General features: G+C 39.4%; 1 protein-coding gene across 3 annotated transcripts in view; it reads left to right on the top strand.

Moving 5' to 3' along the window:
* Positions 1 to 11847: 11847 nt before the first annotated feature.
* Positions 11848 to 24111, top strand: part of gabrg2 (gamma-aminobutyric acid type A receptor subunit gamma2) — a 50635-nt gene continuing 38371 nt past the window's right edge. For all 3 annotated transcript variants that reach the window (XM_078265769.1, XM_078265770.1, XM_078265771.1), the window contains exons 1-2: positions 11848 to 11963; positions 21987 to 22126. In XM_078265769.1, the coding sequence (XP_078121895.1) occupies positions 11848 to 11963; positions 21987 to 22126 (256 nt within the window). The remainder of the gene's footprint in view (positions 11964 to 21986; positions 22127 to 24111) is intronic.

Genomic DNA, 24111 nt, shown 5'->3' on the forward strand with positions numbered 1-24111 from the left:
CCATGAAGCTAAAGGTTCTAAACTCTATGTCACCCCTGGCTGTTGGTGTCCTCTTAGTCAGAGACAAAATGGGAGGCCCCCTCGACCATGAGCACAACAAGGCCGAGTTAATTAATCAACTGTTGTTGTGAGTAACCAATATGCACAATGGGACAGAGCGCTATGGCCTTGGGTTGAACAAGTTGTTATGTAAGCGTCCTGATGGATACTCAGAAAACAATGATAAGCTTTGGATAGCAATGAATTTAAATCAAAGGCATTAAAAACCACTGAGGTGTGTGTGAAGATGTACTGCACTGATTAGGTGAGGTAGGCCCGATATTCATAAAACAAAATGTTGAATTAGAGTCATTTATTTCTCCTCGTCCTTTTGAATGTCATTGTAAAGTGAACAGGATGTGAAAATAACGTTTCCAGTGAAAGCCACAGTTACACTTTCATCTTTATTCCTTACAGGTAATACTTTATGATAATATATTCCATAGTTAATGTTAGGCTGTGACTTTGTAGGTTTAGGGATTCAATTTCTACTGGTTGAAATGTTATTCTCATATAAAAGTCATATTGTCCACATTATCCGTACACATATTCCCATCAGTTATAGCCCAATCAAGTTGCCACATCCCATGACATCATTATCATGTTACTAAAGAATAATTAAAGATACAGTGATGCTCTGCTCTGCAGTATTGTGAGTCACAGCCTTTGGCCACCATCAAAGTGAGACATAAAAAATATTGCTTTCAGAATCAATTCCCCATTCTTAATGACTTAGGTGACATGCTCTCCATCTGAAGGGGTGTTGGATGTATAGTGTTGCAGCCAGAGTATATGTACTAAATGGTTCCTTTTCTAGTGTGGTGCTTTGGGTGCCACTGAAACACAGAGACAAGAGTTTATAGCTGATGGTCGATGTGATGGTAAAGTTTTCCCTATGGACTGTCCATTTAGTGACAATGTGTGCAAGCGGCCTATCTCTCTTTCTGACATGCACACGCAAGCAATATCAAGCTTATTTATTACAGTAGCTGTGATCAAAGTAAATATGCGTCTTTATAGCTATTTCCATCTCCCGACAAAAAAATGAGCAGACAAGATAATAGTGATTCTCAAACTAAGTTTTGAAGTTGGTTGGAAACTCCAGTCTTTGATGAATGGGGGATGGCAGAGTATTGGTGTTCTTCAGATGACAAAGTGGGGCTCTGGCACATCTTCATCTACAAAAAAGGTAAATGTAAACAGAGAGGCCACTTGAATGGGAAAATACCAGCAACACTTGCCGTGCTGTGGAAATTAAGAAAATCAGGGTGCAATGAAGGCCACAAGCTGAAATGCATTTGCATATCACTATAATGTTGTTCCCTACAGCACTAAAAGCATTGGTGGAATTTCAGGGCATTAGCATTCTGACGGGGGAAAGGCTAATCTTGATGACAACTATTGTGTAATGATAGGGAGATTTACTTTTGATAGAAAAATGCATCATACTCTAAGTACATCCCAAAGCAGATAAATATGTTGGCATCTGCACCCGGTGTGTGGAAGCATTTCTGTTTTGCAGCTTTCTCACACTTTTTTCTCACAAAAAGGCTTTAGAAAAAAGTAGACAAATTCCTGAGGGTTCAACGCAGAAATAGTCTAAACAAACAATCCACATATTCCAGTATCCCTCTGCTTTAATTTACTTGGCAGTGCTCTGCCTGCAACTTTCACCACTCTTCCATTTTGGCATTTTCTCCCTCATATGTAGTCTGTAGTATCTGCATCAGTGACTTTGGGCTCAATTGTGGTTTGTGTTTAATAAAGCTGTGACCCTAAAGAGAACATAAAAGCCTCAGAAATAATACCAGAGCTGAAAGCAGAAACTCCCTGTGATCTACCTTTGGGAGTGGAGATTATACCTGCTTAACGTCAAGCAGACCAAATACCATATAAAGAGGCTATGAAATCAGCCAGCTAAATTTCCCCATAATCACAGTGGAGAGGTTAGATGCTGGCAGGCGCCTCACAAGCTACAGTTCAGGAGCATGTGTGCAAGCATCATGGAAAGCAGACAACTGAGCTTGACTGTTACAGGCTTAGTGTAAACTGAATTTCTAAATAATCCTTACGGTTTGTTCAATCCATATACAATGGGTGGTTTACTGGATTAGAACAATTTAGATAGAGACAGATATGTTGTCTTTTTTAACTTTCTTTCAACTCAGTAAAAGAAGTTTGAAAACTTAAATGAACTTAAGATAATATTTATTCACTTGGCTGATCTTTCCTACTCCTACTGTGATTTCAAAGTCATTATTAAAATTGAGTGTCCTGCAATTACTTAAGACGAAATATAAAAAACCATGGTTTTAGACTATTCCAAACATTACATATGATGTATGTCCCAAACTTATTTTCAAGAATTTGACAGTCGTTTTTTTCTGTAATCTATCAAAGCAGCAATCCTCAAATCATAAATCGGCTTACTGTAGTTTTACTGTTAATTAAATTGCCTTCCTATGGAAATTCTCTTACAGTAGAGTACTGCATCCTGCTAACTGCACCCTTGTCCTGATATGTCAATCATCCATCACATCTGCTTACTCGCAGAGTCATTCTCCTCAAAGACCAGTATTTAATGTGAGATCCACCCAGAACCCAAACACAGTCCACATAGTTTGCCAGGTTAAATGCAAACAGTGTGAGGGTAAAAGCCTGTTAAGGGGTGCCATTCTGCCTGAAAGGTGATTGATTCGGTGGTTTGTGCCCCCTTCAGATTGACAGATCTGAATGCCCACAAGTCAGACACAGTTCACACCCTCTACAGCTGCCTGTCCACAGTGAGGGGGTTGTTGGCATTCCATCTCAAGCCTATAACGGTATTATCCTTCATAGTGATAACATGGATGTTCAGCTGCCAACCTCCAGACTTTCACGCTGCAACATAAGATTTTGAAAAAATACCATTTAAAGTTACTATATGTAACTTTTAAACGTTTCTGAAACTGTGTAATTTTTCATCTGATGATCATAAATGACATGTAACAGCAAACGAGACTAACAGTGAAAAAAACACAATTTTTATATAGTTTTAATTAATGCCTTTGCCCGGGTGCGATTTTTCCCGCAAAGTCACTAAATGATTTATGGCATGTAGAACGGCTCTACAGTAACACATTCTGATGGGTCACAGATTTCGGCTGAGCACTCAGGCAGGTAAAAGGTAGCAGGAGATGTCTTTATGTAGGCCTAATTGTATTTTTATTTTATTTTAGAAGTTATCTGTTGTAGTTATGGCTGATACTGGGGCAGGGCAATCACAGAAAAAAAGGAAATTAAACAAAGAACAACTAAAAGCTAAAAGGGAAAGTAAAAGAGGATGGGTGAAACCAAGTCAATCTCAGTCGGGCTTTCAACAGATGGAGACAATTAGAGGATTGTAAATGATTCAAAAACGTCCCCGAAGTGGCCCTCAGGTATGTAATATGTCTATTTCATTCATAAAATAACTTTAGTCTGCGCGATGTGGTTGTACATCAGTACCAACATTAAATTACATCTGCCTTCTATTTAGCTCAGATGTTTTGTTCCTTTTAGTCCGTGTTTGTGTTGGCCTACTATCTTATTTCCCTCTTGCCCCACTGTACTTGTGTAAAGCGTCCGTGGGTTTCATGAAATGCGCTATATAAGTTATTACTTCATTGGTTGCTACAACAATCTCTTAATGCTTTGGCCCTTGACACAGTGACAGTGATTATGTTACCCGGTTTAGCTCACGATACATCCAGTTACAATATGCCACACTTGAAATGCAACAATGCACATGTAACATATTTTCTTATTGTAAATGAATGGTTTTCTTTCTGAGCAAAACATTCATCGCAACTATATGACCTCCCAGTAATGCTAACTCAGTAATCTACAGTGGGCAATAAACGCCGTAAAGACTGACCTTTAAGACGGCAGGTGTGGTAAAAACACTACCGCTTTTGTCCAAAGGGGCCGCTAGAATCAACACAGACTGAAAGTTATATATAGCCACTTTAAGATGCAACAGTAAAAATTAAATACTAAGAACATAATGATGTGTGCCCCAGGTACACATCATTGAGAGAGAGCAATAGTAGCATAGAAAGACATGTTTGTGACTACTAGGACAAGTGAATGGAACACATGTTCTTCTCATATGCAGTAAAAATCCTGGGTTAAGGTGAAAAAAACCTAAATGCTGCGGACTAAATAATGATAAAGAAGTTACTTATTTTAAAAATCACTCCCTAATGACAATGTCCACTAGGCTACTCCTATAATCACATTGTGTTTCTAGATGTATAAAGTATGACAGAAAGTGGAATCAGCTTGAAGAAAAAAACAGACTGCAGCAAAACAAGAGATGCAGATATGTTGCTCTTAATCTGGGCCCTCGTTAAATCAACAGAAACCACCAAATGACTCAGCATGACATGTTGTTAGATAAAGGATAACATTTCTAAATGTTGTCTAATAAAGACAAAGATTTAAAAGAAAGCTGCACTATATTAGCCTGACAAGCCAGACCCACATCAAGATGTTGGGTCTGGGAACTCACCATTGGCAGGGCTCAATCCGAGGGGCGGGATAAACGGTTGTCTTTCAATTTCCCACTGCACGCAATAGGATAGCGCTACAACCAAGCAGAGCAACGAAGAAAGTAGCGGAGCTAGTTGATAGATTAAACTTTTGCCGTATCCGGTCGGCAAAACTCCAAACACATCTTCCTTTTTTAAGAATGACTTCAGTGCCGTTCTTTGTTCTTTTCTCAAAGAAAAGCTTAAGCTTAAAGCTTAAGTCTTCCAGAGTCGCGGCCAAAGCTGATTCGAAAGGCCACTGTTTGCCAGCAGCAGTAGCCGTCAGCCCGCCCACCGACTCTATACATGATGTGATTGGCCCGGCCAGAGTTTGTTTTTTCCAGCTCGCAAGCCAACAGAGAGTTGCTAGACCCTCTAGCTGCAAATTACATTTGCTGCCGCTAGGGTGCGTCTAGATTTCTAGGCTAGCACTATATAACAGGCATGGGAAATAAAAAGCTAGAGTCAGTTGGACTAAGGACAAATAGGGACAAGGTGGAATCTAGTCTGGTGGCATTTCAGATGTGGCTTAAAAATGTTAGTAATGTCAGACCACAGAGAGTGCTTATTCATGTTCATGTCCGAAAGCTCTCAGTAAGGAGCGATGCTTTTGCACATTTGCTATGTTTAATAAACAGACCACCCGGCCTTATACTGCATCTATCTTTTCCAGTTCCAATGCTCTTTACTGTCTATTTTTGTTTTTGCCATCCCTGTAGCCAATTTTTCTCATGAAGTTTCAACATTTGTTGTGTATGTTTTTCTTCAACAATAGTTTTGGGATTTTTGCTCTGATGTTACATCATTGTGGTCTGAATGCCAGGCTGTTTTTCATATCCAATAGTGCTAACAGTAGATCATTCTGCTGCCACAGCTTGATGCAAACTGAGTAGGGCTGTGACAGCATATGTGTGGGTTGTAAAACTGGAATGATAGTGGAACTGGGCATCTTTGTGTTCAATGATGCCATTATAGAAGACTATACCTCCTCCAGCTCTTATCTAAAGATGACACAACATATCATCACAGCCAGAGTCACACATGCCACCCTGTCTGCAGAGAGAATGGGTACCATTAGAGATGAGGACATTGTAGAATTTTTTTTAAGCAGACATGTTACTAAACTAAGCCTTCACGTCACTGCCTACAATGCACCCAATCTGTTTGATGACACTACTTCCATGTGTAAGCCAGGGGCCCTATAAGAATTATGAGTTGATACCAGTAAAGGCAACGTAAATGTAAACTCACACAGATAAATAGGTTTCTGGAGGTAGGTCAATGCATGAGAGCCCAGGTGCATCCGTGATATGGGGATGCACCAATTTGGCCTAAAATTACTGCTGTGACTTTTGAACCAAGTGGATCTAACCTGACATCTCGATTTCTTGCTCTCTCTCTCTGTTAGTGTGTGTGTGTGTGTGTGTGTGTGTGTGTGTGTGTGTGTGTGTGTGTGTGTGTGTGTGTGTATTAGAGTGCAGATCGACAGGCATTAAGATATTTATGTCCGAGCCCGACACAGTTAAAATCTGTTTGTTTTTTTCTCATACTAATGACACATGTACGTTTGTAGGAAGGCGTTCGGAAATGTCAACAGATGAGCGCATCAGCGCACACGGGGCAACAAGCGCACGTTAACACAGATGCGCAGCTACATAAAAGCTTTTTTAAAAATAAAATGTTCAATGCCTTATCGCGCTGATGTGACCAAGCCCAACCCGAACCCGGACATAATTTCTAAATATCTAGTATCTCTAATATATATATACATATACATATACATATATATATATATATATATATATATATATATATATATATATATATATATATATATAGAGAGAGAGAGAGAGAGAGAGAGAGAGAGAGAGAGAGAGAGAGAGAGATAATGAAGAAGTGAGTATGAACAAGAGACATAGTGGCAGATTCTGCTTGGGGTAATAATGGGCTGCCTTGTATTATCAAAATAAATGTCCTGTTAAGCCATATAGATTAAAAGTGAACATCTAGTAACATGTTGTAATAGCAAACAAGTACTGTAAAAAAAAAAAAAAAAAGCCTCTATTCCGGCTTGCACCAATCCTTTCTTTTGTGTATCTAATTATCACCCAACTGTGAATGTCCTCCACTAACAAAATACATTAAAATCTGTTAATTAACTGTTACAGTTACTGTAATAGCTAATGGATGTGTTAGCATTTATCTAAATTACCTCTTCCATTTCAGCTAGATCAATACGTCCTACTACTAACCAATATCTCTGATGCTACCTTTTGGGTCATGACCGGCGTGGCTAGAGTCTCTGACAGCTGCTGCGGTGACATGGCTGCAGGGCAGAGAGAGATAACTGGCCCTGGGGACCGAATGATATGGGCCGTGTGTGTGTGTGTGTGTCTGTCTGTCTGTCTGTCTGTCTGTCTGTCTGTCTGTCTGTCTGTCTGTCTGTGTGTGTGTGTGTGTGTGTGTGTGTGTGTGTGTGTGTGTGTGTGCTGTGCGTGGGCCTCTGTTTAGTTTAATTTACAGTATATGATGAGCAAGGCCTACATTTCCATTTCTATTTCCAAAGCTGTAGATATGTGCAATATCTCTACTGTATATTGAAAAATAGCATGTGGGGGCAAGAGATTATTCTTCTCTGCTATTACCTCGGCTCATACTAGCCGGGTTTCAACTGCACATAAAACAGCAAAACTCATACAGTTCAATACTATTGTGTTTTTTGCGAGTATTATAGTCATATTTATTAAACATAAAAAGGATGTCAAAACATGACCTATATTGCAGACATGTGTTAGCTTATGAAACCTATATCCACGGTGAAAGACGTAGGTACAGTATGGTCATGGGAATATGCATTGTAAATTGGTTATAAGAATATAAATTAAATATTACGAGACTTCCTCTCTTTATTTAAAGTGTATTCGGGAGCGATTGCTGGTTTACTCTACTTTGAGGAGTGCTGCCTGCCTGATGAAGCATCTGTCAATTTCCCTAAGATGATTAACCTACGCTGAGCCTCTCTCGCCATAAATAAACACATTATGGTGTTTTTTAAACCAGATCATCTTCTATGCATGTCACACTTAGGTAGCACAATCAACTTTGATTGCCACAGTCAAATTTTAATAACTAATGTCTAAAAAAACAGGACCTAGACAACGGCTGGTTGTCATTCTGTGTGAATGACTTCATAAGACCACAAATATATATATATAAAGAAAACAGTGCAACAGTTTACCATGGCTGTCACCTCATGGGACCATAAAAGTGATAATGCAGCATGTTCACTGCCTGTATGCCCATGGAATATATGTTCAGATGGGAATTGTGGTCTAATGCACCATGACAAGATGACGACTCTGCAAGCACCTGCTTGTTTCACTGCACCTGCCACTCTCCCTGGTGTTCGTTCCCCCCCTTAAGCTTTCACGTTGGTATGTTTTAATTTATAATGGGATCAATTAACTGTATTTTTCGATGATTGTTTGACAACAACATTTTTACTGGATAGGGACAAAATATAAGAAAAACACTCAGTATGTTCACTGAGGAAGAAGAAGGAGAAAAATATTATAGATGTTACCAACATGTTCTAACACCTATTGTGTCAGGTGCTGGTCATATAATTAGAATATCATGAAAAAGTTGATTTATGTCATTAATTCCATTCAAAAAGTGAAATTTGTATGTTATATTCATTCATCACACACAGAGTGATATATTTCAAATGTTCATTTCTTTTAATTGTGATGATTATAACTGACAACTAATGAAAATCCCAAATTCAGTATCTCCGAAAATTAGAATATTACTTAAGACCAATACAAAAAAGGATTTTTAGAAATGTTGGCCAACTGAAAAGTATGAACATGAAAAGTATGAGCATGTACAGCACTCAATACTTAGTTGGGGCTCCTTTTGCCTGAATTACTGCAGCAATGCGGCGTGGCATGGAGTCGATCAGTCTGTGGCACTGCTCAGGTGTTATGAGAGCCCAGGTTGCTCTGATAGTGGCCTTCAGCTCTTCTGCATTGTTGGGTCTGGCGCATCGCTTCATCCTTTTCACAATACCCCATAGATTTTCTATAGGGTTAAGGTCAGGTGAGTTTGCTGGCCAATTAAGAACAGGGATACCATGATCCTTAAACCAGGTACTGGTAGCTTTGGCACTGTGTGCAGGTGCCAAATCCTGCTGGAAAATGAAATCTGCATCTCCATGAAGTTGGTCAGCAGCAGGAAGCATGAAATGCTCTAAAACGTCCTGGTAGACGGCTGCGTTGACCATGGACCTCAGAAAACACAGTGGACCAACACCAGCAGATGACATGGCACCCCAAACCATCACTGACTGTGGAAACTTTACACTGGACTTCAAGCAACGTGGATTCTGTGCCTCTCCTCTCTTCCTCCAGACTCTGGGACCTTGATTTCCAAAGGAAATGCAACATGTACTTTCATCAGAGAACATAACTTTGGACCACTCAGCAGCAGTCCAGTCCTTTTGGTCTTTAGCCCAGGCGAGACGCTTCTGATGCTGTGTCTTGTTCAAGATTGGCTTGACACAAGGAATGTGACAGCTGAAACCCATGTCTTGCATACGTCTGTGCGTGGTGGTTCTTGAAGCACTGACTCCAGCTGCAGTCCACTCTTTGTGAATCTCCCCCACATTTTTGAATGGGTTTTGTTTCACAATCCTCTCCAGGGTGCGGTTATCCCTATTGCTTGTACAATTTTTTCTACCACATCTTTTCCTTCCCTTCGCCTCTCTATTAATGTGCTTGGACACAGAGCTATGTGAACAGCCAGCCTCTTTAGCAATGACCTTTTGTGTCTTGCCCTCCTTGTGCAAGGTGTCAATGGCCGTCTTCTGGACAGCTGTCAAGTCAGCAGTCTTCCCCATGATTGTGTAGCCTACAGAACTAGACTGAGAGACCATTTAAAGGCCTTTTCAGGTGATTTGAGTTAATTAGCTGATTAGAGTGTGGCACCAGGTGTCTTCAATATTGAACCTTGTCACAATATTCAAATTTTCTGAGATACTGAATTTGGGGTTTTCATTAGTTGTCAGTTATAATCATCAAAATTAAAAGAAATAAAAACTTGAAATATATCAGTCTGTGTGGAATGAATGTATACAGTATACAAGTTTCACTTTTTGAATGGAATTACTGAAATAAATCTACTTTTTCATGATATTCTAATTATATGACCAGCACCTTTGTACATGAAGACACATTGTTCTTCCCATCTGTCAGTGAAGATGATAATATATCAGAATGCAGTTTAGATGAAAGATATCTTAAGCATATAGTGTACTGTGCACACTTGTAAATGGAAACTTGCCAGATGTGTCCTTTAGTGATTTAAAACAGATTTGGAGCAATGCTGCGGAGGACACATGACCTACTTTGCTCTTGCCAGTCGGGTCACGCACACAGTCCTAACAAGCACCAATTAGACTGAAGAGAATGTGTTTATTTGTGTAATGCATTTGTCTTGATTTCCTTTCTGTCTTTTAAAGTAGCATTTAAAGATATTGGAAACTTGCCATTCAAGCATTCAAGCAATGTGTGTGTTTAAATAGATTGATGTAGAGAGAGAGAGAGAGAGAGAGAGAGAGAGAGAGAGAGAGAGAGAGAGAGAGAGATTGCAAAGTGTAACAGCAGTATTAAAGTAATGTATGAGGCAATGTGAGTAGGCTACCATTTTGTATTTTAGATTATGAACACATCTTTTCTCAAACATCCCCTCAAGGAGTCCTTGGAAAACAGTTACATCTCACCAAAGCAGGAGCATTAGCATACTTATATAAGGATATTGAAATGGGTACTACCTTACCTTACAAAGGACAATGCAGACCTCTACTCCTTGTGAATGGTTCATGAATGTCACAAGACTTACAAAAGCACATATGATAGAAGAATTGTGTATGCTGTCAAAACATAAATGTATCCTCTAGCACAGGCTACTTAACCTCATTGAGTCAAACAATCAATAAAAGTACAAAATAAACAAGTAAATTAATCAGCCCTTTTTTGGGATGACAGTTTTATTTATTTGTTTGTTTTTTTAAAACAACTGGGCTGTGAGATCCCGTATTCCTCTGATTTAAGTAGCAACAAACTGACGGAAGCTGTCCTTGGTGCTGATTGGTGGTTTGATATGCAGATGAAACTAATATAGCTGTCCAGGGTGCTGAAAGCGTGACTGAACTCAAGTCAGGCCTGCAGCTCATTTAGGGTTCTAAATAGATCTGTATGGCTCGAAGAGCACACACACACACGCACGCACGCACGCACGCAGGCAGACACGCACGCAGGCAGACACACACACACACACACACACACACACACACACACACACACTTCTTTTGAAATGATTTGTGTAATTACGTATAGGAGAGTTTTGTCTGTCTGTCTGTACATAGGAAAAGTGCCAGTGAAACATGATTACAACTTTCAGTCTTCTATAGACCCTCATTGTGGTCACTGATATTGCATAAATCGTGTGCTTGCTCCTCATTAGTCTGTTAGGGACCCAGGATGTCACATTAGATTTCATTTTGTGAGCCCTCTGATTAATTTGTGTTACCTGCTGCATCACAAACGGGGAAAGTTTTACAGTCACGACAGCAGCCAATACTAACATCGTCACTATCTTAACATAGTATAATGTTATCATATTGTATCATATAAAAAAAATAGATGTCCTAACAGTCATCACGTAGCATACACCAATTGTGTGCTAGCAGTAAATAATAAAAACCACAATTTTTCCTGTAGCACCAAGCTAAGGCTTTTTCCACTATTCAGTGCAGATCTGCTTCCGCTTGGTGAAACCACGCATGTGTTGATCCGTGCTGCAGCAACGTGCATCAGTTCCTCTCTGACCCCAGTGTTAATCTGCATTCAGACTGAGACTGCACTGCTTTTTTTTTTTTTTTTCAGCTGCTCGATATTAGAGTAGCATATTCCGGGGGGCTTCGCCGTCTGTGGCAGTTTTTAAGGCCCTGCTAGGCTGACGATTCGGCAACAGACACGCAACAAACAATTATATTATATATAACTAAATAAAAACAAGCGACGCGAAATCAAGCTTTCGACTCGCATCGATTTTGTTTTGGATGATTTCACTCCACCGCACGTTCGCCTCGGGTCTAGATTTACAGACCCGCTACTGCTAACGTGCGTAATGTATCGTAGAGAGGAAACACAGTAAATAGACGGAGACGTCCATCTGCAATAAAGAGGTAACGAAGATGGTGATGATGGCTTCATCAAATTTAGCCTCCAAATGCTCGACAGCAATGGCGAAGCCTTCCCTCTCCCTGAAGCTGTTTCTCTGGGTGTTTGTTGTCGTTAATCTCCCTACAAGGTAAGATATTAATGCGTGATATGTACTCTCTAAAACATGATTCTGTGTCGGCTTTGTTGGGTAGCGTGTGTCTTAATCCAACAACACATCATTTTGCGGTGCCTCCCTTAATTGCCAACACAACCCTGCTTTTAGTGGGATCCTGGACGATTTGTGCAATCTAGTTTTATTAGAAAACCAAGGCATGTAGTGTATCACACGTTTAATTGTGGTTCGACATGGACGTGTGATATTATTTTTTTAGATAGCCATAGCGACACATGCATCGCATTACTGTGAGATTTCGTGCATCATAGTGTATTTTCTGGACAGAAAACAAGATCTTAAAGATCCGGCTGTGGAAATCAGATGATTTAATCCCGGGCATTTTTGCAGATAGCATGTCTATGAAGAGCCCAGTAGCCTATCTCACACAATCTGTCCAGCGTTAGAAATAGCATAGTGGCAAGCTAATTTGCTTGAAGCTAAGGCTCCATAGTCTCTGCTAAGCTGTCTTTAAAGATCAAGTCTATTCTTAGTGTCGAATGTGGCCGAACTCGAATAGCTTTATGCAAACCGTCGCTTGTAATAAAGATAACATGAGTCTGAATGAGGGTACGTTACATACCACGTATTTGAAATAAAAAAGCATTTCAAAATGGCAGACAATCACACAGATAATACAAGTGTAAAGGCACAATAAGGACAAGGATAGCACATATGGACTCATCCTTGTCTTGCACACACACAGGCAAAGGACTGCCATTTCATCTTAAACTGAGGTGCAGATTTGAGTTTGTTGAGAGAAGCTGTTTGGCTGTCCCTGTCAAGGCATTCTCGTGTACTAAGATGAGAGAAGTCAAGAGGAAGGATGGCTAGGCTTCTCGCTTCGCTTTTGTCTTATGCTGCTGGAGGGTGAAAAATGGAGGCAGATAAATCAGTTGACGTTCAATCACCGTCATGCTGATCGCAACCTCAGGGCTCCCTGCCCAGCCTTCATTGTCAGGCCTGTGTGTCTCTAATTGTATGCACAAGTAGTGTTCACAATATGCTTGAGTAAACACTACACCTTGCCCCACTGAATACAATCCAGAATTGAGATTAATGGGCAAGTTATGGATTGTATAAATTGTGCATGAGTGGTTGAAACATAATGAACTGAGATGTGACATTTGGGTGTTTCTAAAATAATCGTTACAAGGCCAAATGTGAGCTATTCATGTTAATAGCTGGAAAAATGTAATATAACTATCTGTGCATCAATCCTAGTTATCCCCCAATGACAGGGAGATGTGTTTTATTTTCAAATATTTTATATACAAGTGTATTATGTAACAATTAGAAGATTGCTATTGCTCGGTAAGTTGCATTGGACGTCATTTGTGATTCATGTATGAGACCTCTTACGTAAGAAATCTCTCAAGGCCTCTGGCATGCTTTCAGTAATCTATGCTACTTTGTGACTCATTGGCAGTTACTATGTGTAGTGATTGTGTTATTAACCATACGTTAACCCCAGTGCACTGTCAATACTCAAGTAGAAGTAGAAGACATTCTGTTACACATTTTATGGCATATAGTTCCATCACTCAATAATTAGACTTCAGATGTAGGCCCAGGATCAACTAGGAGAGTTTGTAAACCATGGTATTATGGCCATGACAGGAGGTAGTGATATCAGAGTGAGGAAGTGCTCTGCTCAGGTTATGCCAATTGCTGTTTACTGTTTAGCAAACTCGCTTCCAGCATTTTAGGTGGAAGATTAATTAATAATTACATTATCACCATTTGGGACCCACTACAATTACTGTTTTTAATTTTGCATTGTACCGTAGTTGTGGCTTAAGGGAAACATCCCACAATAACCTAACAAAAAGTTGTCTTGCTAAACAAGTAAGAAATAGTTTGCGAACAACATATACACCCACACAGTTAACAACAGTTGGCATAATTGTAAATTAAACAGATAGTTATGAAGTGTCTTTACATTTTACATCAGTTGTTTAACATGACACTCCTGGATCTGAAGGGTTGATTTCTGGCTAAAATCATCTTGCTAGCAAGAACATGCTATGGACATAATACATGAAAATAATATAGATTTGTAGAATTATTTTTGAGCTGCTATAAGTGTGCATGATGTGGGACAAATTTCAGAAGAGAACAAATTTGATGCCAATTTTATGAATTCAATCCTGAGTCCAGCATGCCATTTATTGCATTCTAGTTATACTTGTTTATTAGTAAGTGCAGTTGCTTCCATCCATTGAAATTGGAAACATACAATGTATTAGACTCAATCAAACCCTCAATCACTATCTGCCTCTTGTCATCACTTGGAAAAAGACTGGGATGTACAAACTGTCAATCTGTCATGTATCCCATAATGACTATCATATGTAGTCATGTCTCAGAATTCCTAAAATGTTTATGATAGCACACAGATGTCAAACTTCTTTTTTTCCTGTCTCAATTTAAGACAGTTTGACAGGACAGTAGAAGATGACAGTCACAGCTCATAGCTGCCTCTCAGTTTAGATAATCTGTCAAATTCATCACCCAGGAGGTATTAAGGTCTAAGTGATTTCAGATTTCTGGGATGGAGATGTGTAGTGGTGGTGATTACTCTCATTTACTCAGACCAGTAAGTACCACAAGAAACCTGAAGTAGGGGCATGAATATTGGTACATAACATGCCTTGTCATTTTTCATTATGGCTTTCACTAGTTCTGTCTTTATTCTAGGATATCCTGTGGATAAATATAGAGCTACTACCCTTAGTCCAGAAGGGTTTGTGCATTTCTTTTTTAAAGACGTAGGTAAACAGCAGGTAAATGAGGATACTAGAGTAAAGAGGGGATACTTTTAAAACTAGTCCACTGATGTTTTATTTCCCTCTATGGTAATATGTTTTTTGTTTTTTTTATGTTAATTCTAAACACTCAATGTTGCATTAAATGTAGACTCACTGCAATATCACTGTTCATATAAAACTCGATGAAGGCAAATGCGCTGCCATTTAAATGCAAACGGTAAAGCTCACCCCACCCAGAATTGGACGCTGCCCCTTTAATGATTGACAAGCTCTTTAATCCATCAACATCAGGCAGCATCTTAATTACTTATTTATATGTTATGTTGCTGCTGCTGCTGCTGCTGCTGCTGCTGCAGTTATTGATGATTTGTTCACATCATCTTTAAGTCAGACCTCACATTTAAATAGTCCAAGATATTACTGATTGGCCCTTTTACTTGATACACAACATTGGCAACATTACAAATTGGCCTAACCTGCCTTATTGTACTTCATCGCTGACAAGTCAACCTTGTATGCCAATTTCAGCTAATCACTGTGATGTGGTTCACATTGAACTGAGTGGCGCCTGTAAATACACTGGTTCTCACTACCAGAGGTCAGTTAAGTAGAGCAGGCTGACATAGTCCAGGTGATTAGTTGTTAACAGTCCTGCATGTGAGTACCATAACTGCCCATTGTAAATTGGTAGCCTGGTTGATTAAGCAGAAACACAACATTCATCCACAAATGACTACAGTTTGTTAATTTAAAAAAATAAGTCGCCAATGTATTGTGTTAATTTGTTTTATTAAGAGAGCTTGTGAGATTGCTGTAGCAACAATGTGATGTGCAAGAGTGGTTTGTTGTGTTGTTGCCATGTGCAGGACCAATTTCATGTTGGTTGATGATAAGCATGAGGATTCGTTAGATTTGGTTGCTTTATTAGCTACAATTTAAAACATGCGAAGATGATTGCTCAAGGGAACTTGATGTAGATGTTAATGGCAGGCACATAGCTGTTTCCGTAGCTGGTATTGCTATAATTACCCTAGACTATTTCATGAATGTGTACAACTGCAGAGGATGGGGCAGTTTTCTGCTGCTGTACATGAAACCTGAGATGAGATTTTAATTGAGATCTGTTTAATAGTAGAGGCAGGCTTTGACAGCTGCATATAGAGCAGATGAGAGTGTTTATTGATGATGGTGATACATGTGAAGGTGTAGAATCTATTAAAATATCAGATTGTGCTCGATGAGAACACTTAACGCCAGTACTGTCCATCATTACATACACAGCCGCGGACATACATATGCATGAATAACAAACACTAATACGCACACAAACGCATAACAGCATGCACACATACAACACCCATACACACACTGGCACAAACCTCTCTGTGGATTTTCAGGTACTGAATTAGTAGGCAAAACCTCAGATCTGCCTGCAGTGAACACATGGCTCTTCCTTTGATCTGCTTGTCTTTGGAGCATTTCCATATACACAGAGATATACTCTGCAAGATGAATACAGATGATGAAATTGCAGCAACCTTTCAGCAAGTTTCAAGTTCTTACACCCTTCACTGCCGGGCTTGCGTATCTATCTATCTATCTATCTATCTATCTATCTATCTATCTATCTATCTATACATGACAGATACTCCCATAATATATTTTTTTATAATATCCAGTAAGGCATATCTAAAAGCGTCCACCTGAGTAAAACTATTACAATTTAATGTTTTAGGCATTAGTGTTGTGGTGGAGATGGATGACACGTAATGGCACTTTATGCAGTCTAAGGAAGAGTGCTGGTCAAAACATTATTTCAGCCTAAGAACATGAGAAAGCTATCAGGGCCTCTATCCTTGTGCTTTACCATGGAAACTGTGTCTTTCCCCCCCTTACCATTACTGATTCTTTATTATTTCATTTAGCAGTCTATTTTTCTCTCATTGCTCTAAAGCTTGGCTGAAAGCTCCCAACTGTTTTACTGTTGCTCTTCTGTGCTGTTGGCCGATTCTCCTAACTCTTCTTTCTTAGAATATCTCTCTCTCTCTATATCTGTATCTATCTATCCATCTACCACTTCTCTCTTTTGTCTCGATCTGGTTTCTGATGCATTGTGTGCCTGAACAAATTTGTGTTATTTATCAAATACAAGTTTTCTTTCATCTTAGGCACAACTTTCATGTAATTAGTAAAGTAGGCCTCTCTTTATGCATATGCATACAAGGAAGCTCACACAAATAGCATGAGATATGTGGTTGATTGCACATTCAATCGTACCCAGGTCCTTGGTTTGCATGGAAGCTGCCTCCAAAGAGTGTGTGCACATTTACACTGGTGTATTAAGAGAAAACTGTAGTAGGAAAAATACATTTTAATTATCCTGTATTCTATAAAAATCGTAACAATTTCCTTAAAAACAAGAAGAACATTTTTTTTTTTTAAATAAAGAGCAATAAATTACAATATCTGTCCATTTTCTAAAACTAAACAAGGGATTGGGAGTTGTGCTTTTATCATTAACAAAAAGTTGGAGTTGCAGTACGGAGATACCGATTGAACTCTTGATACGGCAAGGCAAGTTAAACTGCCTTGTTGTTGAATGGTGCTCTATAAATCAGTTATTTACACAAAATATATATATATTTTAAAACACTATGACATGATATATTACTGTAAAAGATGCATACAAAAAGGGTACAATAAAGTTGTGAAACAGATTTAAGAGCATCATCAAAAATACAATGCAGTAACAGTGTAGTGAAAGATATGAATAAATAGTCCCAGATTTAATTTAATAAAAAGCAATGGCAAATGGTTGTAAGTACTGATTTGAAAGAACTGAAATTTGGAGCTCCTTTATGTTTAATCAACATAGATTTATAGATAAGATTATTTTTAACAAAACATGTTTGCTTTTGAACAATTTCTTGCCCATTGCTATTTCAGTTCATTAGACAGTAGTATGACTCTACTGCAGTACTTTTACAAACCTCTTAAAGTTGATATCAAGATTAAAATGTAATCGGTAATAGAAGCCTAAATAATTTTCACACTTAGTTTAATTGAAGCCTTAGTGAGTATTTTGGAATACTGTTACTACTTCATGTAACATTATCTTGTGACTTGTTTTTACGTTCTTTTGAGGTTGCTAATCTTATGAAAATCCCACGCCCGAACTGCACTTTCTTTTAACTCTTCATGCACAAAACAAGTCTAGAAGGCACTGATTGCATAATGAACTGCTGCCTTAGTAAATCACACACTAATTACACTCGGATAGTGCTAGCACAAATTGAATGAAAAGATCCAGTGCACATTTGCTCTGTGCTTTTATGTGCATAAATCTGTCTCTTTCACCAACATCACGTTCATGCTTTTCCGTCTACCCTTCTCCTTCATTTCACCACTGCCCTCTGGCAGTACACATCTTCCCTCTTACTGCAGACAGCATTATGTAGTGCTTCTGACATACTATAGTCCTTAACGATTGCAGCATGTTGTTGTCAGCATATTAATTTGCACTAATGCATGTCATACCTCCATCTTCTATTCAGGTATCAAAGCTGACAAATATATATTGTGACAGACACTTAACCTTCATTCCAGACATATCATTTACAAAGATCACACTTGTTTGTGGGAGAGTAAAAACATTTACAGCATCGTTGTGGTGGTATTTGGGGTCGGGGGCTCTTGGGACATCATTGTCATTGCAGTTTGAGATGTTGAGGTGAGACGTATTCTCAGGAAAATTGGCTTGTCTTTTCCAGCTCTCAGAAGCTTGGGGGGGCCATAAAACCCTATTTACGAATCGACAAACAATTCTGCTGTCAAGTTCCTCAACTTTATCATCATGCAATTTGTTAACAGAGTTGAAAACTAAAGAAGAGCTTTAGCTGTTATTAAAGATGATTGTGGAGGTTGTCATTCAAATTCTGGGCCTCACAGTAATAGTAGGATATACTCTATGCAATTCTTACATTTTCTAGGCCACTATCTAAAAATTAGTCGCAGAGAAGCTGAGTGGCTGTTTTGTAGTCTTATTTGCAGGAAAAACAAAGTTATGCAAGTGTTTCAAGGGCAAAGTGTCCAAAGGGTATCGACAGCGATAAACAGCACGGCGGGCAGGTAAGTCTCTCCTACTGAGCATCTCAAAGACAGATTTTTTGTTTCAGATAGTCACCCATATTTGTCTAGATTATAAGATGTCCCCCATCACCACCATTTCATCCATATACAAAACTAAACTAGTGAATAGATGATAGCCCTATTGCTATCACCACCAACCACATGTCCCAGTTGCCGTAAGTGACCAAAAAGGTGTTCAACAATGACTATACCTGACTCCTACACATTTGTTTAAAGGCATGTCCCATTGGTCAATCAACACCTAGGGCCCTATTTTAATTATCTAAGTGCACGGCGTGAAGCGCCTGGCGCAGGTATGTTTAGGGCATATACAAATCCACTTTTGCTAGTTTAATGGCAGAAAAAAGGGTCCGTGCGCCAGGCGCATGGTTCATAAGGGTTGTACTTAGTGTCTTAATTAATCATAGGTGTGTTTTGGGCGTAACATGCAATAAACCAATCAACCAACCAAGAGTGTCATCTCCCATTCCCTTTAAAAGCCAGGAGTGTTTGTTCCTTGGCGCATTGCTATTATGATGGCGGATTTGCTAAGTAGGAAGGAGAGATTTTCAGGAGAAGAAACTGATCTGCTCGTGCGTGAAGTGAAAGTGTGCAAGCAGATCATATCATAATACTGTTTCACATTGTAATAATATATTATATCATATTTTTAATCTTTTGGATGTTTGTGTGCTGTTGCACGTACAAGCATAGTGTGCGCGCGGTGTACACGAGCCTAGGCGCATTTTACTAATTTGCTGTTAAAATAACAATGAAATGCTGCGTTATTGACTTTAGACAAGGTTTTTGTTGGTCAATGGCGCAATCACTTTCCGGTGCCTCAAGATAGCAATACGCCAAGAATTCACCTCTATGTAAGACCAGCACGCCCATGGGCGCAAAGATGGACGAAGGTGCATTTGCTTTTTAAACGATGCGGGCGCTGGATGGGAAAACTGCGTCAGTCTTAAACTAGCAAAGACACCTGCGTCGGGCTTTGTGCTGCGCTGCGCCGGGTGCAAAATAGGGCCCCAAGTCACTAAGAATGTATGTGGTTGAAGGTGGTACTACAACACTGACAATTTTTTTAGTTTTTTAACATGAGATCAAAAAAAGATTAGCTGGTCTGTCTATTCTTACGATATGAACCTTGTTGGCCTTGCCATTTTGTCAAATTCCAACTTCTATTAAGTGAAAATTGTCTAAAATTGCTCCCTCCATTGAGAAGATTTGTCAAACAGCTTTTCGGCGGAAAGCAGGGCACCTGGATGGAAGCCAGCAAAAGTCAAAGCATCTCAGATTGAAAGAGTGACCAAGTATTGAATTTGTTTCAAATGTAATAGAAAAAGAAATGTGTGAGTCCTTATGATGAATCTCTGCAAGTGGGCATTTAACATTACGTCCAATTTACTTGATGCTAAGATCAGCTGTCTAAACTGGGGTATGTTTGCATGACTGATGCTAACAAAGTTGCTGACTATCTAACCACATTACTTAAACTGAACATTAGCATAACCTCTCCATGGGGGAAAAGTGTGTACAAGATGTCCAGGAGGACAAAATTAATGAGATGTGTCAGATAGATGATAGTGGCTCTCAGCTGGTGTGTTGGTGCACACGAATATGCATTGATTAGGTTCCATTGAAAATAAACAAAAAAGTGTAAAACTCAAACAATAAGTTTTCTTTTTTTTAATCATATAACGGCACATTGCCTCAGAAAAAGCATAATTCCTATCAGCCATAATCTATCTATATGTCTATTTTATATCCTCTTAGATGAGCATATACTATATATGAGCCTTGTGTCATATGCAGGCTATAGTTGCTTTGTTCTTTTGTAATTTGTGCATTTCTCGAAGTGTTCTATGGCATGAATATAACAGAACCAAGGGATTATGTCTTAAAGTGCTCATATTATGCTTTTTGGCTTTTCCCCTTTCCTTTATTGTGTTATATATCTTTTTGTGCATGTTATAGGTTTACAAAGTGAAAAAGCCCAAAGCCCACCCCAAAGGGACTTACCATCTCCAACAGAAAACCCTGTTCACAAACTGCTCCAAACAGCTCTATTGTAGTCCAGCCTTTACTTCCATGACGAACGTGCGTGACTTTGCAACACACGTTATAATGCTCACCTAGCTGCTAGCATGGCACTCCCTCATGCTCTGCAACTGACTAGCTAGCAGTACTTACTGTGCATGTGCGTCTCCCAACAAAGATGGTACAGAAGTGAGATGTCTCACTCTGTAGCTAAAACAGAGAGCTCAACACACAGGGTGAAAAGAGGAGCTGCAGCAATGTGCAATACAACAAAACGTTTTCTGAAAATTAAACCACATAAACCTATTCTGGTACAACCTTTAAATACAATTATGAACCTGAAAATGAGCATAATATGAGCACTTTAAGTATCTCCATGCAGGGAATTCAAAGATCTGAAGCAAATAAATCCAGCCCTTTCATCTAATTTTCACATCAAACATCAGATAACATTTTGACTCTTATCTGATGTGGTCTAAATGCATTATGGGATTGGTCTTGAAATACTGGTGGGTTCTTCACCAAAACACTAAATGCTCTGGGCTGTAGATTAAGTAAACACATTTGATAGGAGTATCAATCTGAATCAAACTAAAGAAGCATGTTTGAAGGGACATTTCTTTTGCAAATTATGATATATGCACAAGATGGCATGGCCGTAGGAATTCAGAGATCTCACAGTGAACAAACAGTATATTGTAGACAGGTACTTATTACAGTGGGACCTTACAGTGTGATAGAATTGAAGTGTTGCACTGAATGTGTACAATAGTTGTTAATCCTACAAAATGATCACTTTATTTCACTCTTTATTTCTGATATTAGCATTTTAAAGTGGTGAAACTACGTTGTACGAGAAATCACAGAAATAAAATGGAAAGGGAAGATTAATCACACATATTTCGGTTGGTCTCTATAGTCACAATAATGTGGTGATAAAAAGCCCTGAAAATAAGTTCATAAAGAAAGCAGAGCACACTAGGAACAACACTGCTTGCTCTTCTTTTTAAAATAAATTATTGATAACATGAATTTATTTTCTCTCTTCTCTCTGCAGCTCCTTCCAGACTGATGACGATGATGAGGTGGCTAATAAGACGTGGGTGCTGACTCCCAAAGTGCACGAGAGTGACGTCACACACATCCTAAACAGCCTACTAGACGGATATGACAACAAACTAAGGCCTGACATTGGAGGTGGGTGCTGATTCTTCACAGTTGATTTGTTTTGTTGCAGAATCACAAAGAAATACACCCACGTTTATGGCCACATTTGCAATTGAACACGTTTATGCACTCATTAACTGACAAACCATTACTATTACCCAAGCACGTGGCAAGGACGTGGCATATGTGACTTCATATGTGTGATTTCTAAAAGGAGCCTGCCATATTCTCACTTGTGGAAGATAATCCATGATTGTGCAGCGGTGTGAAGCCTGTAACACTTGTTAATGAAAGTAAACCAACCCCCATCATACACCCCTTTAAACTTTATTGAGATATATTCTCAAAATTGTCACTAAGAAATGCTTTATATAAAGGGAATACTTCTCTGAGACTTTCTCCTTTTTTGGAGACTTAGGGCCCTATTTTAACGATCTAATCGCACGGCGTGAAGCAGGTGTGTTTAGGGCGTGTCCAAATCCACTTTTGCTAGTTTGACGGCGGAAAAAAGGGTCTGTGCCCCGGGCGCATGGTTCAAAAGGGTTGTATTTAGTGTCTTCATTAATTCATAGGTGTGTTTTGGGCGTAACATGCAATAAATCAGAGTGTCATCTCCCATTCCCTTTAAAAGCCAGGCGCGTTTGTACCTTGGCGCATTGCTATTATGATGGCGGATTTGCACTGTATTATTTGTAATCTTTTGCATGTTTGTGTGCTGCTGCGCTTCCCTGTGTGTGTGTAACAAGCATAATGTGCGTGTGCTGTGTATAAGCCTAGGCGCATTTTACTAATTTGCTGTTAAAATAACAATGAAATGCTGCGTTATTGGCTTTAGACCAGGTTTTTGTTGGTCAATGGCGCAATCACTTCCTGCTGCCTCAAGCTACCAATACGTCAAGAATTCACCTGAACACACCTCCCTAGACCAGCACAAGATGGGCGCAGGTGCATTTGCTATTGAAACAATGCAGGCGCTGGACGGAATATTGACAACTGTGTCGGTCTTAAACTAGCAAAGACACTTGGGTCGGGCTTTGCGTTGCGTTGCGCTGCGCTGCGCCGTGCTGCGCTGCGCCGCGCCGCGCTGCGCTGCGCCGGGTGCAAGATAGAGCCCTAAAGCAGCAATTAGGGATCTTAAGGCACTTGTGCACACTGAGAGGACACGTTGATACTATAAAAACCAATCTAGTGGCTTGTACTTTAAGTACACATACAGATTCCATTTTTTTATGAAAAACAGGAGCTGAGAAAACAGCCTTGTGGTTAGGTTAATGGGCTATCAAAGGATTCCATATGCCCAAGAGGTCATCAATTTCCCTCAACAAGTGGCTTCTCACACAACAGCAGTGTAGTTTAAAACATTTGACCTCAACACCAGTGACTTGGTACTTTACTTAGACTCTAGCCTGACGGCTTGTAATCTCCTTAATATTCTTCCAAAGCCCAAAGATTAAAAATCGTGTTAAAACAAAGTACTTTTTTCCCTAACAACAGATACATTTTTAAATTAATCCGGGGGCTTCCAGTCACATTGCACAAACACGAGGGAAAGGTGCGTTTTGCAGGCTTCTTACTTTTAGCTAGAGCTGACCCTTTGCTATAGCTGGTTTAAATGACACATTTCCAGTGGCAGATGACATCACCTGTAGCGTTCTAGTTAACAATATTGCTGTTATTTACATGCCAAAAAGCTAATATGAAATCTGGCGGTTGATCATAAGACGTAAATACACACTTTTAAAAGCATGCATTATTCTTTAAGTGTACTCTACTACTTTTCTTTTAAGATTATTTTTTGGGGCTTTTCCACCTTTATTTGAAAGGACAGCTAGGTGAGAAAGGGGAGAGAGAGAGGGGGAAGACATGCAGGAAATTGTCAAAGGTCGGACCCTGGACCGCTGCGTCGAGGCATAAACCTCCAAGTATATGTGCGCCTGCTCTACCCACTGAACCACCTCTTTTACATTCTAAATGACATTCAATTTAAAGGGACCCATGACTTGTCAAAGACTCAA

The sequence above is a fragment of the Sander vitreus genome, chromosome 13, assembly GCF_031162955.1.
Source record: "Sander vitreus isolate 19-12246 chromosome 13, sanVit1, whole genome shotgun sequence".
Classification (NCBI taxonomy): domain Eukaryota; kingdom Metazoa; phylum Chordata; class Actinopteri; order Perciformes; family Percidae; genus Sander; species Sander vitreus.